Below are 16,952 nucleotides of genomic sequence, written 5' to 3'. Positions count from 1 at the left end.
AGCATTTCCTAAAATATGTAAAATTGAAAGAATTTTAAACAAATATCGTTTATTATGGTACATATTTTAATATGTGGACTCTTGTAAACAGTTTCTTCTGCATCTCAAGTGTCCTGACTCCATTAGCTTGGTTGATGCAGTAAAATAGGATGTTAAAACCAATTTCATTTCAAGTGTCCTACCCAAAATAACTTTTCATGACTTTACAACCCATGCCCACAATGTAAACAGTGTATCAAATGTTATTTATCACCCAATAATACATTCTACAGTAGATATCGCTTGTGTGATAAATTTCATAATCTACAGCGAAATCTCCTTAGGAGATATTGCTTTACATGAATTTGATTTGTCAATCAAAAAGAAACTACTTTTTTTTATTTTCAAAGAACCGTTCATTTTTTATTAAATGTAAGTTCTTTCTTATTAAAAATGAACTATTTTCATTTAATTGGCCTTGATTGAAACACTGGGTCAATATGAAGGACTTTGCAATGGTTGAATTGCTGTCAAAAAATGATGTATCACTACGCCGTAATGTAATCAGGCTCAGTAAAAGTGAAATCTATAGCAAAGAATTATATTTATTTATTTGTGCATGTAAGAAGGGATTGGGTGATAAATGATATATCCTACTGTTCTTTTTTGATATCAAAAAAGACTCGTAGGAGATTCTCTATTTACAACTAATGGTGTTTCCAGTAATCACAATTAAGTTACAGAGACATCATCCTTTTAAATAATGTATAGGCAACGTGCCATTATTTATTTATACTAGATGAAATATTGGACTGCACATGCAGAATAATGTCTATTTTAAATTGTTTAATGATCTCGAGCAAGACATTGTGTAATATAACGAAATAATACTTGGGCTATTGATATTCAACACAGGCAACAGCTTCATGATTAATTACATTCTTGAAGATAAAATTAACATACCAAATGCCTCTAATATTGGATTAGAATCTAATATTTTATTTTGTATTATATCTCCTCTTTTCTTTTCTTCTTTCTCCCTCTGTTCTTCATCTTCATTCAGTCTCTGGTTAGAAACTTTAGTTAGATATCTTAATAAATGTTTAGCTGAAACTGTCTGTAATAACAATAATGTGTTGTAATCATTAAAATCAAACAATTGCAAAAATGGTAGAATTCATTTTGACAACAGTTAATCCCTCAAGACAGTGCACTATTGAAAGAAGGTGCAGTTTATAATGGATGTATTGTCATAAACATACTAAACGTGCATGCAACCCTTGATTCTGCTTGAAATATGGGAGGAGGACAATTCCCAGCGAGGACAACTGCCGGCTGGACAATTCTTGGCCATATTATTTATCAGAGAAGGCACACTGCATAACATGAAAGAAAATGTACATCATGAATAACTACTAGTATAAACCATTTCTAAAAAATATATTAACCTTTCCGGCACCACTCTCACCGCTAACGATAATACTTTGATTAATCTGACCTAGTTCTCGGACCAAACTACTATATGCCTCCTCCGCGATCTCAAAAATATGTGGAGGTAACTTCTGAAAGAAAGAAAATAAAATCAGGTCTAACATCTGGTCAATACAATACTTTAGTTATTTTGAGAAAAACCCAATGCTAATTATTGTTTTCTATGGTTAGAACATCTGCCAGGCATAGAAGAACAGTAGTAATTGCATCTTTCATTACAAATGTACCATGATTTATAGGAACTGTGTCAAGAACACAGACTGACAGACACTGGTGAACACAAAAAAAAAAATACCTGGTCATGGTTACTATGGTAACTATGAATTACGTGATCTGTATAAAGATGGCTGACATCAGTGAAAGGATTCAGAGCTATTATAGTTGAACCAGCAGAAGTATAGAACTTATGATTATAATATCTACTGTTGACACAACACAAAACTGAAAAATAAAATTTACATAAAACTGATAAGCTGTTGTTTATATTTACCCCAAATATAAAGTGAGTTATAAACACAAAAACATAACATGGAACACAATTACTATTATTACAGTGACGTTTGCTTGATAATGTTGAGAGAACCCTCAACAAAATGTAGCTTTACCGGTAGTTAAAATAGTAATTGTGTTCCATATTAAGTTTTTGTGTTTATTATGTGTGTCAATTGCTAAATGCCGTTCAAAGAATACACAGTGAGCAGGTAATGACGATTTTTCAAGTCTGTTTCCTAATTGTCAGTTGAAGTGTTTGTGTGACTGACAAGGCAGAGGTCATTTACCTAGTTGTTGGATAGCATAAATTAACAAAAACTAACAGTTAGGCATTGCAAAGACTGCACAAGTAAACTTTTATTTCTAGCTATGTGGGGCGGCCTATGTATGTTAGAACTAAAGAATGACAGGTAGTGTCCAAACAATATTAAGCTCCTCTACATTCCTAATATAAAGAAATATGTACAAAACCATGAATTTAAACCCACATTATGGTGGACCTATAAGAGTCTGCATGGAAACTTTTAAATCCACCATCAGATTAAGAATTGAAAACACATACCCGTAGCTTCATTTAAGGGTGTAAGACTTGTTAATGTTTCTATGTCTCCTACATTTGTTTCAGATCTGAGAAGAACGTCTCTAATTTTACACTTAACGATCTGAAATAAAAATGATTAAAGATTCACCATGTTAATTTGATACAGAATTAAATGTCTTATGGTCAGTAGAAGGTACTATTTAATGATAACATGCAAGCTTGGCAAATGTCTCCTATCGTTATTGATATTTCGCACAAATTTTAGCTTTGTCTGATCCAGTTCCTCTTTTTATTTGTACCGACCACTAAAATGATTATTTTCAGGTCTATATTTTCACCTTGTACATTCAGATTTTATAAAGACAACCTTCTTAAAAACCCAGAGTATGTAACAATACTTGATATCAATACAATATATAGACATTTATTGCTTGTCTTCCATTGGATCAGATATTCATATGTAAATTATTTCATTTTCTATATGCCCACATTTCAGTGTGGGTGTATCATGTCATCACACATTATATGTGTCAGTCTGTGTGTTTTGTTATTAAAGTTACATGTAGGTATATCTAAGCAACATTGCTTTCTTTTATAATTCTGGAAAATTACTGATGCAACAGATGTGAGCTATCACTTCCGAAAACATCTACTTAAGTTGAAATACTATATACTGTTTAAACAGCATTTAGTAATTGAGCAGATTAAAATAAACACAACAGTTCTATGGATAACAGGGGGTTGGGTGGCCTGTCACTGAGTCAAGTGGCATGGTTTTGATTCCCCGCTTGTACGTGGCAAGGTTTAGAATCATATGTCCAACCTTGTAGATTTTCTCCGAGTTCACCAGTTTCCTCCCACTGCTAAAGACCCTTACATGCAAGCGAATCAATGAAATAACATTGAACCATATGTTAGTCACAAAATGACCTAGTTTGTGTCGAGTGGGCGCTAAACCCCATTTCTCTCTCTCTCTCTCTCTATGGATAACAATTACTGTATTTTTATTGTAGCTACATGTATGTTTCTACAATGATTGAAAATGACAAGAGAATCCTTGTAGAAATGCAGCTACAATAAAAATACAATAATTATCATCCATAGAACTGTTGTGTTTATTGAAATACTATAATAGCAAACCATATTGAAACAAACCAGACGCAGACATTCTCTATTGCAACAAAATAATACTTCCTAGAATGACCCAGCAATTGAGAATTACCTGTTTAGAATTTAATATTAATGTTAATCTGTCATCATCAACTGATTGTATAGTAGCTGGTGTCCATACATCTTTATTATCCTTAACATAAACAATCTGACCCTATAAAATATAATAAAATCAAATAGACATGTAGTATCTGTGATCCATAACAAATTAAAATTAGATATTTATATTCTATCAAGCTATATCATAAGTTTAAATGGTAATGCCAAGGAGGAAGCCTAATTCTAATCTGGTGATTTAATTGTAATTTACGCATAATTTATATTTATTGCTTTAGTTTGTTACCTCATTTTACTTTGCAAAGTGAGCAATTCTGTAATTTTGTGCAAAGAAATGAAATATCAATCCAATATATATCTATCAGTTCCACTACATAACTCCCAATGAGACATCACCAAATTCAATATTTTGTGACCTTTTACTTTTAATAAATGATATTTTTCTTCTATTTTTGCAAATATCTCCTTATTTTTTGAAAAACAAATAGGTCTGCAGATGACAAATTTACGGCCATCATTTGACTGATTGTTGTTGGTTAATACTGTAGACTATCTATTACAATATTACAGTACAGTAGGCTAAATTCCAAACGATTTTCAACTGTAATATACCCAGCCCTGTTGTGTGCATTTCAGTACCTGACTATACTTCAACCTATTTTCACCATTTTCAAATATTTCTGTGTATCTCAATTTTCTTTTAGGAGTTTTATCCTGGAAGAAAAATGTTAAAATATTGAAAAGTGTTACGTCCTGCTTGTTATGGGTTATGGGCATTACGGCCAAAAGAAAAATTTAATAAACAATAATCAATCGTTCTGTTAAAGAAAAGTATGATAGTTTTTGCTCAATTAATGCTGAAATATATATACTGTGATGTGTTTGACCATAGCTACATTTTTACTTATATGGGGGTGGGGTGTGGGGTGGATGGCCTAATGGTTAGCATGTGCAAGGTCTGTCATTCAATTGGTGTGGTTTCGATTCCCCGGTTGTACGTGACAAGGAGTAGGGTCGTCTGTCCAACCTCGTGGGTTTTCTATGGGTACTCCGGTTTCCTCCCACTGCTAAAGACCCCTACGTGCAAGGAAATTATTGAAATAAAATTGAACCATATAATCATACATGATATGTATGTATATAATGTGAATGTCTAGAAATGACCTAGTTGGCTAGTTTGTGTCGAGTGGGCGTTAAACCCCATTTCTCTCTCTCTATAGGCCCTAGTACCATCGAGATGATGTTTCTTATCTACCTACGACTATGAGTAATCAGTAACTTAGTCACAGTGTAACGTTATAATCTAGATCTATTGTTTTAAAATAAATTAATAAGACTGTTGACTGTCACTGTTGTTCATAATTGTTGCCGTTGGTACGCCACGGTAACATTAATCCTGATTAATGATTGAAGAAATAATAATCAGGATTCGATGGCATTTTCGAAAATGACACATTATATATTCAAAACTTGCCATTGTCTTTTCCAGCAAATTATTTTGTTTTATGATGTGACTGTAAAATAAAATTCTGGAAATTCTCAAAATTCATAATATTCCGCCATTTTGCCTTATATATGTTTCCGTTATTTTCATTGGGTACCGTTAAACTAATCAGCACGAATATAACAAATCACCGTCGAGCTAGTAGACTCGATTATCCAATGCCATATTTCCCTCCTTTATAAATTTTATTTCGATATAATCGAGTCTACAGTTAACCCTTGCACCGTAGAAGTTAACATGTCTCTGAAATTTTACTATGATTTAATGTCACAGCCATCAAGAGCTGTTTACATCTTTTTGAAAGCTAACAAAATACCATTTGAAGATAAACCAGTTGCTCTGAGAAAGGGTATGTTGATAAAACCTAATAATAAAGACTGTCAAGGACTGTACGACAAAATAATATACTATACTTGCGGCGACATCACATTCAATTGCAAGATCATAATGAAGATAAGATGACATTGACACTGACAGTGTGCTGCGACTGCAAGTTTGAAACTGAAATAATGATTACAAGGACTGGAAATAAAAAAAAGCATAAAAATAAAAGCCCAAATCATGATCAGATATTTGTTTTTTCTGTGCTACATTTTGTGGTGCTATATTTTTTTCATTACCGGTATTTTAAGAAAGCTTTTATTAATTCTTGCTGATCACAGTATCTGGTTAAAAAAAATGCCATTTAATACTATCAATTTTCTAATAACTATCTGAATTTAATTCGTTTTTATAAGGACCATGACAGTATTCTCAATTAACTTAATTAGCCAATTACTCATGGTACCGGTATCCCACAAAGTTCAATTTTATTACCATTATTATTTAATATTTTCATAAATGATCTTCTCTATGTGTGGAATTCTTCTGTTATTTATTTTTGGATGATGCACCAGTGGTTAATTGTAACCAAGGCCACAAGAAAAATCGTCTGCCCTTCCAAATAAAGTGATTATTTTTATTATTATCATATGTACTGCCAACCTGTTCCATTAATTTTGTAACGTAAGCAAAATTAGTCTTCCCAACCCAAGTCGAAGAGAATTGAGGCATTTGTGGCATAAAAAGGCAAAGTCTAAAAGTCTTTTTGTCTCTCTCTGATTGGATATCACATTATTTACACCAATTGCAAAGTTGTTCATATGATTTGTTTATATCATATTCCATACCCGAATTACAGTCAGTATGCCTCATTTATATTTTATATTACACACCTTGGGATGTTATTTTCTTTGATCTCCCATGTATTATTATGAAACGTATCAACCTGTTGTGACGTCATCAGAGGGTGATATCTGATATTGGCCCTAGGGAAGATATCAGATATCGCCCTCTAATGACATCACAACAAGTTTACATCACTCTGCAATGAAAAAGGACACAAATTCTTTCTTTTAACATTTTATTCACTTTTTTGTACAATGTTGTCAAACGATTCGGACGACAAACTTTGCCACGCCCATGTTATTGTTACTTAGTTTCTTTATATGACCATCAAGAACTTGTCTGAAACTCTCAAATTCTGAATTGTGAAGTATATCCACATCGGTTTTATTCGCAATCCGTAAATGCGAAACTATTCCCATAACTAAATATGGAATTCGGTGGATAATATTCATCATTTTACTTTGCTTACTTTCAAGACGAATCTAGACAATCAATAAATAAGATCACTATCACCCAATGATTTCCGAGTAAGGTATTTATGGGCACAGCATTCTTGGCACATTCACTGATGTCTTGTTACTTGAAATTGAAAAGCATTTATCATTTGTGTCTTCCTCACAATCCGAAATATCTGAGTACATTAAATCCTTGTTAAATATTTTCTGCATAAATTCTGCACTTTGACTAGCTTTAAATAATTCTTTGTCAGAATCTACGTTTTCTTTTTCAACAATATTTTCTACAAACTGACTTGCTCGGATCAATTAGTCGTCAGAATCGTTTGACAACATTGCACAAAATGAATTCCAGTTGGTTACTAAAATGTAATGCACGTGCAACTTACAACTTGTTTTCTTAATTTTGTCATATCAGTCGCAGGGCCGATATGGACTATACCATTGTCTTATAGGTGAAATCAATTAGGATGGAGTTAACATTGATGTTAGTATGTAAGACAAATATTACCCTAAAACCTTCGGTCGATATGTGAAATAACCCTTAGATTATTTCACATATCAACCCTCGATTAGGGTAATGCATGTATTTGTCTCATAAATGTATTTAATAATCTATTTTCTAGGAGAACATTTGACTGAAGAATATAAAAAACTGAATCCATTCCAGAAGGTACCTTTCATCGATGACAATGGTTTCATTTTAAATGAAAGGTGTGCAAAATTGTGTTTAACATGAATTTATAACTTTATTGGGTTTCTTTTATTAAAAATGTATGAGGGCTCTTGTTTTCATAAATTATACACAATCAATTTAATGTTACAATTTTATATCATTTTTGAGGCTTTGTTATACACTGCTATAACAGCTCTGAATATTCACCATGGTACTGATTTTGAGGCTATGTTATGCACTTAGATTTCAATTGATGAATTCACTGAAAGGTGAACTTTTTCGCTATAACAGGTCTGAATATTCACTATGGTACTGATTTTGAGGCTATGTTATGCACTTAGATTTAAATTGATGATGTCACTGAAATGTGAACTTTTTTCGCTATTACAGCTCTGAATGTTCACTGATTACAGCTAGGTACACAAGAGCAGAAGGAGAGCATTTTTTATGCTTAGTGATAAACTGACACCTAGCTTAAAGTTCAAACATGATGCAAATCTGTAGTTTATGTCCAATAATTAAAGTGCTTTCAATGTGTAGACATTCATATTCTTAACATAGTTAATATCACATTAGAGGTTAAGTCCTTGGGCCTCTTGTTTATTATGTTCTTTTGAATGTATTGTTCTATTTTTTGTTAAACAATTTGACTGGATTGTCTATGAGGTATTGTATCATGTCACTACTTATCAAAGAAAGGATAAAGGGGCTAAATCGCTAATATTTGGGACCTAGAAATTGACCCAAAAGGGTCACAACGCATATAATAATGTAATAGGAATGTATATAAACTGATTTACATTCAATCATTTCTGTTTTTACTGTAATTTCTAATCAGTTATGTTTGCAGAAATACGCCAGAAGTCTCAATCGAATGGCAATCTCTAGCGTCTGGTTATTCCAGTCTACACCGATAGTATTTATTGTGCATGCTCTCCAGATAAGAATATTGCATCACCGTTTGACATGACTTGTGGAATATGTCTAGGCTCGTTCTTTGAGTCACTTGTTACATATGGCATCGAAACGCATCGTGTACCAATGGTAAACTGTTTATTTTGTCTTAAATATTGGATATCAGAAGCACATTTTTCCCCGGTAAATCACAACGAACATCAATGTTGATTTAAATCGACCAATAAGTTGTCTTTTCAATGTCAAAGACTTTGGATGATACTGAGTTAGAGACTTAGCTTCTTTAACCCTATTAATATCCTAATATTTGAATATTTTGTATTGTAAATTATAGTGTAGCCATACTGAAATACCTTTCCCACAAGTTTGATATTGGAGATAATTGGTATCCTAAGTCTGATTTGAAGAGACAAGCAAAGGTTGATGAGTATATGAACTGGCAACATATTAATACCAGATTAAATGCTGCAATGATCTTTCAACATTTGGTAAGTCTAAAAAGATGATGTAATCTCAAATCTTGTTTGTCCTTTTTATCCTGCGCGGAACGAAGATAGGGAGGGGTATTGAAATGGACTCTGTCTGTCCTGATTTCGTTTCTGGAGCCTATCTCATAAACCATTCAAGATATCTTTTTGAAACTTTGTACACATATTAACTTATTACAGTAGTTGTGCCTTTTTGCCATTTAGGAATTTCTTGGATAAATAGTTATTGTGTTTTCATGGAAACAAATTTGACTTAGTTTTTGGTGTAAACCATTCAAGATATCTTCATGAAACTTTGTACAAACATTAACCTTTTATAGTAGTTGTGCCTTTTGCTAATTTGGAATTTCTTGGATTTAATAATTTTTGTGTTTCCATGGAAACAAATTTCTCTGAACTTTGTTATTATTGTAACAACTATTATTTATTTAACTATTATAACGAGAACTGTCAACTCTTTATCTAATCTTACATAATGCCCCTTTAATTTTGCAGCTTCTGCTACCTAGAATAACAGGAAAACCAGTTCAAGAAAAGCAGATGGCTAGATTTAAAAAAGGGTTAATAGAAAGTGTTGGCCACATAGATAAATATTTTTTAGGTAGTCAACCCTTTTTATGTGGGGATAAGCTTTCGGTAGCAGATTTGCTTGGAGCTTGTGAATTAATGCAGCTCCATGCTGTCCATGAAGAGAGTTTTTATACAGATAACCCAGTAGTGAAAGCCTGGATTGAAAGAGTGAGGAATAGGTTAGCACCACATTTTGATGATGCTCATAAAATAATCTTCAGAACCCGTGACATTTATCCTACATTAAAAGCCAAGTTGTAAATTACTATGTTGAATTGTGAATTGTGACATTTGGTTGTACCATATTGTAAATGTATATACATATATGTGTGTATGTATGTAACAAAATTTTAAAATATCAAATAAATTAAAATGTGTACATTGTCCTTGTGTTATGTTCAGGAGAGAAATGATTTGCGACAAATATAAATCTTTGACACCTCTGAGATCTTGAACCCGATGATCATATATCAGGTTTATACCAATATACAAGTTCGAAAATCTTGTGTGTGAGAGAGGCTATAGGTTTATTCAAAATTTGGTCTGAAGTTTGGACAATGAGAGTATGAGCCCCATCAATTACCCCAGTTGTCCAGCCATCTATTGCAAAATGTGGGTGTATCTTTCAGATTTGCAGTGATCGTTCAATGTATGATCAAAATTTTTCAATCAGAAATCACCGAGTTGTGAATGCGATCACGGACGTGGTTCTTAACATGGTTTGGGCAAAATCCATCTGGATAAGAACTATCTAGTGTTAACTGACTACTGCCAATAACAGTGAAAATAATGTAGTCGTACATGTACCTTCCCATAGAATTTATTAAAACAGTGGGATCGTCCGTAAAAGAGAAAGTATGGTCACATTTTTTACTTCAGAATTTCTGGATGGATTGCAGCCAAAATTCGTAGATCTTACACGATGCGTATATGCGATTCTTTACTGCATTTGCCAAGTGTGTTACAATCTATAGATGTTGATTTTGAAACACCAGCTCTTCTATATCAGACCAAATTTGCTACTCCATGACATAACCCTATATAATGATTGGCGCATGTTCAGCAGCGGGTCTAGAAGGGGGGTCCAAATTACGGTGCCATTCACATTCCCACCTCACAATAATGTCAACAAAATACGTAATAAAATGCGCAAAATAAACAAAATAACACTGGTGAGGCGCCTCATAATGAATCACAGGATTTACACCACATCTTGACAATATATGACTGTCGGGCCGCACAGAAGGCATAATGCCGAGTGAAATTGGTTGGGGTGCCCAAAACGGCACGATTGGTTGGGTAGCTCATCCCAGAGGGTCGCCCATAATGCTGAGATTGGTGGGCCGCCCACAACGAAATCTACCATAAGAAAGACAGCTGGAGATTGTAGGAAATTTTCCAGATAAAATTCACGATGAGGATGACATTGATTCAAGCCCACACCAGGCGTGATAATCTTCAAAATTCAAACAAATCGCACTGTAACCCGATTCCGAACTTTTCGTTTTTATACGCCTACATTGAAACGTCTTCAGGCTAAAGATATATCCGATTGACTTGAAATTTATACATAGTGTTTAAGATCAGAAGACAAAGAATCCTATTGATTTTCAGCGTTTCTGATAATTACAGCCAGAGTTATTGCCCGTGATCACTTTGAAAAATCTTGTGTATGCTCTAGCGACTAGAGTTAATATAAATTGATACACAATGTTTAAGGTCACGAGACAAACAATCGAAACCAATTCTAATGATTTCTGATAATTACTTAATGGGTTGTTACCCCTAATCAGATTTGCACGTGTTGTAAATGTTTTCAATACTGACAAAAGAAAAAAGAATGCGACAACCCTTGTTGACCACCCGACCGGTGTATGTTTTGTTGCCTGGCAACCTATCTTTCTCATAAATTATTTTAGGTACGCTAAAGTCGTATTCCTTCCTTCAAATTTTTATAATGTTTATATCAAAATATAATACTCAAATTCCATCATTCCAGTTCCTCTCTACAAGCGCAAACCTTATTTTCCAACATTTTCTGGGGGAAACGGGGGAGAACCTTTGACCCTCTCTGTAGTAGGGGGGGGGGGGGCGTGTCCTGCCGTTCGCCGTGGATCGTCCAGTGTAGGATGACCCCCCCCCCCCACAACACAACCCCCGAAGATGCACAATGCCAAAGCTCATGAGGCATCAACATTTCTATTCTATTTATGCGGACGGATAGAAACACCGAATACAATTTGGCTACCTATTCGCCTGGGACATGGGCCATACCGTGTCGTACGTTCAATAAACTTGGGTTGTGGGGGTGGGGGGATTTTGTTGGTATATAACGCGCTGCATTTGTTGCTTTCCACCTGTAAGCTTTGATATTGCACTGCACCATTTGTTCTAATCCCACGGGGCATCTATTCAGCTCGATAAGCAAAGGGCGGTGAATTGATAATAAAGAGATAATTGGTTTTCTTCTAAACTCATTTTATCACAAAATATATACAACCAAAAGGGTAAAAACTATACACATTTTCAAGTAAATATCATTAATTGTATCGTTGAAGTTATAAATTAATTTAATTTAATGTTATAAATAAAATAATTTATACCGTTACATTTATTTACATTATGTACAAAATATATGTTAGCTCAAATCATAAAGAAAACTGTATTTTAAAACAAATATAGGACTAAGCATCAAATTTACAAAGTAAGAAATATGACATAAGAATCGTTGTAAATCTAAAATTTAACGGGAATACATTTCAGCTTTTCTTAGATCATAAACATCCTTTCGCTACTAAATCCATAGTATTTGTAGGGCCGAGGTTCCTTTTCAAAATAGGTTCTTCCCAATCGCCCAACGCTCCTCCAAACAAAAACACCATTATCTCAATTCACCTTTTAATCACCATATTATGTAGATAACCTGTAAATAAAAAAAATCATATTTTTAACAAAACTCGTCAGATTCGGGGATAATGTATTTACACAAGCTACAATTAATATATATCAAAAAGTACAATTCGTTAGCCGTGTAATTTTTCAAATAAATTAGAAATACATGAGGATTACGAAAGTCTTGCGAATATTCACTGCTGATCGGTGTGGCACCAACCAAACAAAAACTGTTACTAAACTACTCTTTTATGCAGATAAATTTTATTATGATAAAGTATTGTCTTATGTGTAATTATTATAATGATTGATTGCACAGTTTGTTTACAGCTCGTTAAATTTATTCATAAATTAAGTAATCGATCGATCATTGTCTTCAACGGTTATAATATTATTCGTTCTTGTTTTTAGCTATCGATTGTGAAACTGATGGCAGAAATGTAAATCAATTTAGTAGCGCATGTTTTTTAAATAAGAAAAGCGTCTTTCACAAAATTTACTTTATCAAAAGGTAGTGATCAAATAGTTAAACAGTTCAGCATGAAAGCAATCACTTTTCCCATTCTATGTTGAAAAAAATTTACTAAAAAATAAAAAAAAGATATTTAATGGAATAAAACAACTCACCGATTATTACATGGTAGTATCAGCCATCTTATTCTCTAAAATTCGTCCGCCTTTAGCACCACCATTAGCTGCATCACCATTTAGATCATATCTTATAGCGCCCCCTACTTCTCGTTCATTTTTTTCCACGGCTTTATCGTAAACACCTTCTGTGTTGGATTCTTTAAAATGGTCCAGTTCTTCAGCACTGTGGCGTATATTCTGGCAGTATACAACGTCATTGAAACCAGAGAAGTCCACGTGCCATCGACCATTGCCCAAGTCGTACTCTTCAATTCGTTCAAAACGGTGACCCCAAAGAATCTCCCGGGGCGTATACGATGTTCTGGCTTCACAGACTTCACCTGTAGCTTCAACGGTTCCAACAAGGAAAATGATCAATTCGTATTTCTCAGAACACAGATCAGAAGGTCGGATGTTCCAGAAGGGACTTTCAGGGGTGATTCTGTGAGACAGCGTCATTGGCCAGAGAAGGAAAACTCGGTCCCTCATGCCATTAGCCTCGAAATCAACAGCCGTCTGGTACAGTGGATACGTCACGCCTTCTTCAGTAACGTGTTTACGAACAAGCATGCCTTGAACTGAAGCTTCGATAAGATGCGATTTACGCATGTCACCAACTCGAACCTGGAGGCAAAGTCCACCATCTTCCTGGCAAACAACGGCATTCTTACTGAGCATTAAGGTTTTGGCGCGGTTCTTCGGTCGTGCAATTTTGACAAAGATGAAACCTAGCAAAAATGATTCGAGAAAGAATCCAATGGTAACTTGTAAATAAATTAGTGGAAGTGTCCCTGCACAATGTGCGTTCGGATAAGCGTAACCATAGCCAATCGTCGTCTGTGTTTCTATGGAAAACAAAAGAGATCCGGCAAAGGATTTAACACCGAGAAGACATGGCACGTGTTTAGGATTGTCTAAATTGTCAAAATCTCCATTATTGTGAGCCATAAGCCACCACAATACACCGAAAATTAAATAAGTTACTAAGAAAACATTAAAAAGAATAGCTAATGCGTAACGCCATGGTATGTCTATAAGAGTTATATACATATCTGCGAAATATTTACGCTTATGTTCACTGAGTCCTGTATAGTTAATTCTGTAGCCACCTTCTTTTTCTATCAAAGCTTTTCTCTTCCCTTCCACATCCTGTGTTCGTCCACACCGAAACCGTAAACAGTCCAAAAATCTTTCACATTTTGTCGGCTTCTTAATTTTCTTCTTGTCTGGAAACATGTATACGGTACTATCCTGTGGTACGGACATTTTTAACTGTTGATCTTAGATTTGAAAAAAAAAGAATGAAATAGTAATCGTTATCAAATTGATGTGCGGTCGTAGCGCATGTCCCAGTAAAACTCTAAATTATGGTAGTCGATTTAACTTTTGATCAATTCGATAATCGTTTCTACTTTGTCCGCGTTCAACTGCCGTCTGTGAAAGGAGCACTGTTGTTCGTTGATGCTCTGGTTGGAATCGTCTGCACCCTTTAGAAGGGGAGGTCCCCGCCTCATCCACGTAGCCTGTCAGCCGCGAGCAGGCGTCATAAAATATGACCGATTGTTTTACAGGTGTCAAGTGACGTCACACCATGTAAGAATCATTAAGCCTATCATTATATACATTGTATTCGTATAGACCATCATTTATGTACGTCATAATTTTATATTTTGTGGTTTGTATGCAGTTAACCGTTAAGGGGGCGTTCATAATTGTCGACATTAACAATAGAGGCGGGGAATATCTAATCATAATATATCTTTGTGTCAATGTCAATTTCATATGTCTTTTCCAATTTCTTTCAATACGTCAATCATATGAAATCTAAACTTGTGACGAATGTGACATCTAAAATTTAAAACGGTTCCTTCATCATATTATAACGCAAAAAGGTGCGGAAAATGACTCGGTGATAATATATATCTTTTATAATCTTGTCATTTTTAATGATAAAGTATTTTAAAGAAAATCTTATTGGCCACCCTATGCAACTTGCAATATTAACAGATATTTATGCAATTGGTATCAATATATTTAATATCAGTATATGATTTTTAATAACGCCTTTGTCTGCCTAAATTCTAATATTTTTTTTTTACCATTCATGGTTACCATTACAAATATGATTATTTATCTATTTATTTTCTTTACTTTTAAAAGTGAAATTATATTTGAATTACTTAAGTAAAATTCTCAGTTTGAAAAAAACAAACCTAACAAATTTTAAAAATCATCAAGTCAACAGTTTCTTAAAATACATTTGGAGAAGAAGAAAACGTTAATACCTAGATGAAAATCAAATTTAAGAAATGTTCACCCAGATGTTATTTGATATAACGTATTTGACCACGGTGACAAATATTCAACTTTAGAGTTTTACCTATAATGTTTTCGACTAGGTGAGAAGTCTTTAATTTTTAATAACATTTTTTCGTATGTTTTTACGTGTATTTGATTTTTATTTGTTCGGTTATCTTGCTGTCTTAAAAAATTTATGTATTTGAATTATTTATTGATCAATATACTATTATATTTTATTTTTTCAAACAATTAGTAAACAATGTATCCATCAATATATTATACACTAGATTCTTTATAAATTTTTGAAATATCTCTTGCGTTATGTTCGAATGTTATACGTAGGTCTATCTCTATATCGAGTGATCTGCATATTGAATAAATATTATCATTATTATACATAATATGGTCATTTATTATTATTTAGAGAGTATTTGCCAAGTCAGCAACTGTGTCCGGTGGACAGGGTAGTGACAGCCCCGCGCTCTTGTACTTTCTAATTGTACTTTTGTATTGTTTTCTGATTAATGTGAAAAAAAATCGCCAAATTATAACTTTTTTATTCAATGATATTCTGTTTTCCAGAAGAGAGAATATAAACAAAAGAAATAAACATGATGGATCAATGTATTTTGATTGATATTAGTCTAGAATATACGTGTCATATTTATAGGTCTGATCCTAGCAACCTGTAACATCATCAAAGTAAAACTATTTTGTACCTCGAGACAGATATTAAACTTTTAACGCGAAGGTTATTTATATTTCTTTCAATATTACTTTATGTTTTGAGAGTATATCTAAGTCCCGTATTTCTCGCATGCATCTATCATCAAATACTGCACCAAAATAAAGGCAATAAATAGCACAATTAAATTTCTTGTTTAAAACACTGGTTATTGTGAAATTATTTGAAAATTTATAAGTTCAATCGGTTGGTTTTCTGCAGCGAACAAAATATTCTATAGCTTATAGTCGGTCACTTGGCGTCGCAAGATTGAGTTTTGATTTTGAGCTAAGAATTTGTCAGAAAAATAAAGAGTTTTGTAGATGTAATGGACACGGCTAGATAAATATGGTACATGTGTGTGCAAAATATGGAATTTGTATGGTTTAGAACGTTTATATAAAAATGCAATAATTTTAATTGTCAACATCATCATTAAATTCGGTACCAAATACAGATTAAGTGGCACCATTAAATACCATCTAAAAAAACTGATAATCATAAAGTTATTTTAAAGCCTTGCTTTCCAATAGCGAAGACATCCACAGACAAACTTTCTATTTTATATACATGTATATAGATTTTTGCCAGCAAACCAGTTATAACTTAAAAGCTTTGTTTTAAATTTTTTTTTTTTAAATCTGGCCAAGACATCGTGACAATTGCTTTTCAATCAGTCAAATAGAATTTTTCATTCCATGTCTTTGTTTTTCCTGGCGTATTGCTTAGAAATCAGTGCAAATCTCATTTATATAACAATCTGAGAAATCAACCATCAATTATAGTTTGATTTACCAAGACATAGAGATTGCTTTTTTTATCTTTCAAAAACAGTTATTTTAAGATGAAAACATCATAACGATCAATCTTAAATGTTCAAATAAAATTTTCATAAAGGGG

General features: G+C 33.4%; 2 protein-coding genes across 2 annotated transcripts; one reads left to right on the top strand and one right to left on the bottom strand.

The window, feature by feature from the left end:
* Positions 1 to 5,437: 5,437 nt before the first annotated feature.
* LOC126825098 (glutathione S-transferase theta-1) lies at positions 5,438 to 9,855 on the top strand. The gene is made up of 4 exons (XM_050554581.2): positions 5,438 to 5,583; positions 7,483 to 7,570; positions 8,782 to 8,935; positions 9,431 to 9,855. Exons 1-4 carry the CDS (start codon positions 5,472 to 5,474, stop codon positions 9,764 to 9,766), a joined length of 690 nt encoding a protein of 229 aa, XP_050410538.2. The 5' UTR covers positions 5,438 to 5,471; the 3' UTR covers positions 9,767 to 9,855.
* A 2,382-nt stretch (positions 9,856 to 12,237) lies between these two features.
* Positions 12,238 to 14,586, bottom strand: LOC126825096 (G protein-activated inward rectifier potassium channel 3). The gene is made up of 2 exons (XM_050554578.2): positions 13,025 to 14,586; positions 12,238 to 12,428 (listed from the first exon to the last, which is right to left on the bottom strand). The coding sequence occupies exon 1, from the start codon at positions 14,291 to 14,293 to the stop codon at positions 13,031 to 13,033; it is 1,263 nt and encodes a 420-aa protein (XP_050410535.1). The 5' UTR covers positions 14,294 to 14,586; the 3' UTR covers positions 12,238 to 12,428; positions 13,025 to 13,030.
* Positions 14,587 to 16,952: the final 2,366 nt, after the last annotated feature.

The sequence above is a fragment of the Patella vulgata genome, chromosome 6, assembly GCF_932274485.2.
Source record: "Patella vulgata chromosome 6, xgPatVulg1.2, whole genome shotgun sequence".
Classification (NCBI taxonomy): Eukaryota; Metazoa; Mollusca; class Gastropoda; family Patellidae; genus Patella; species Patella vulgata.
Note: the sequence above shows the minus strand (reverse complement) of the source record. Positions and strands in the feature narration are given on the sequence as shown.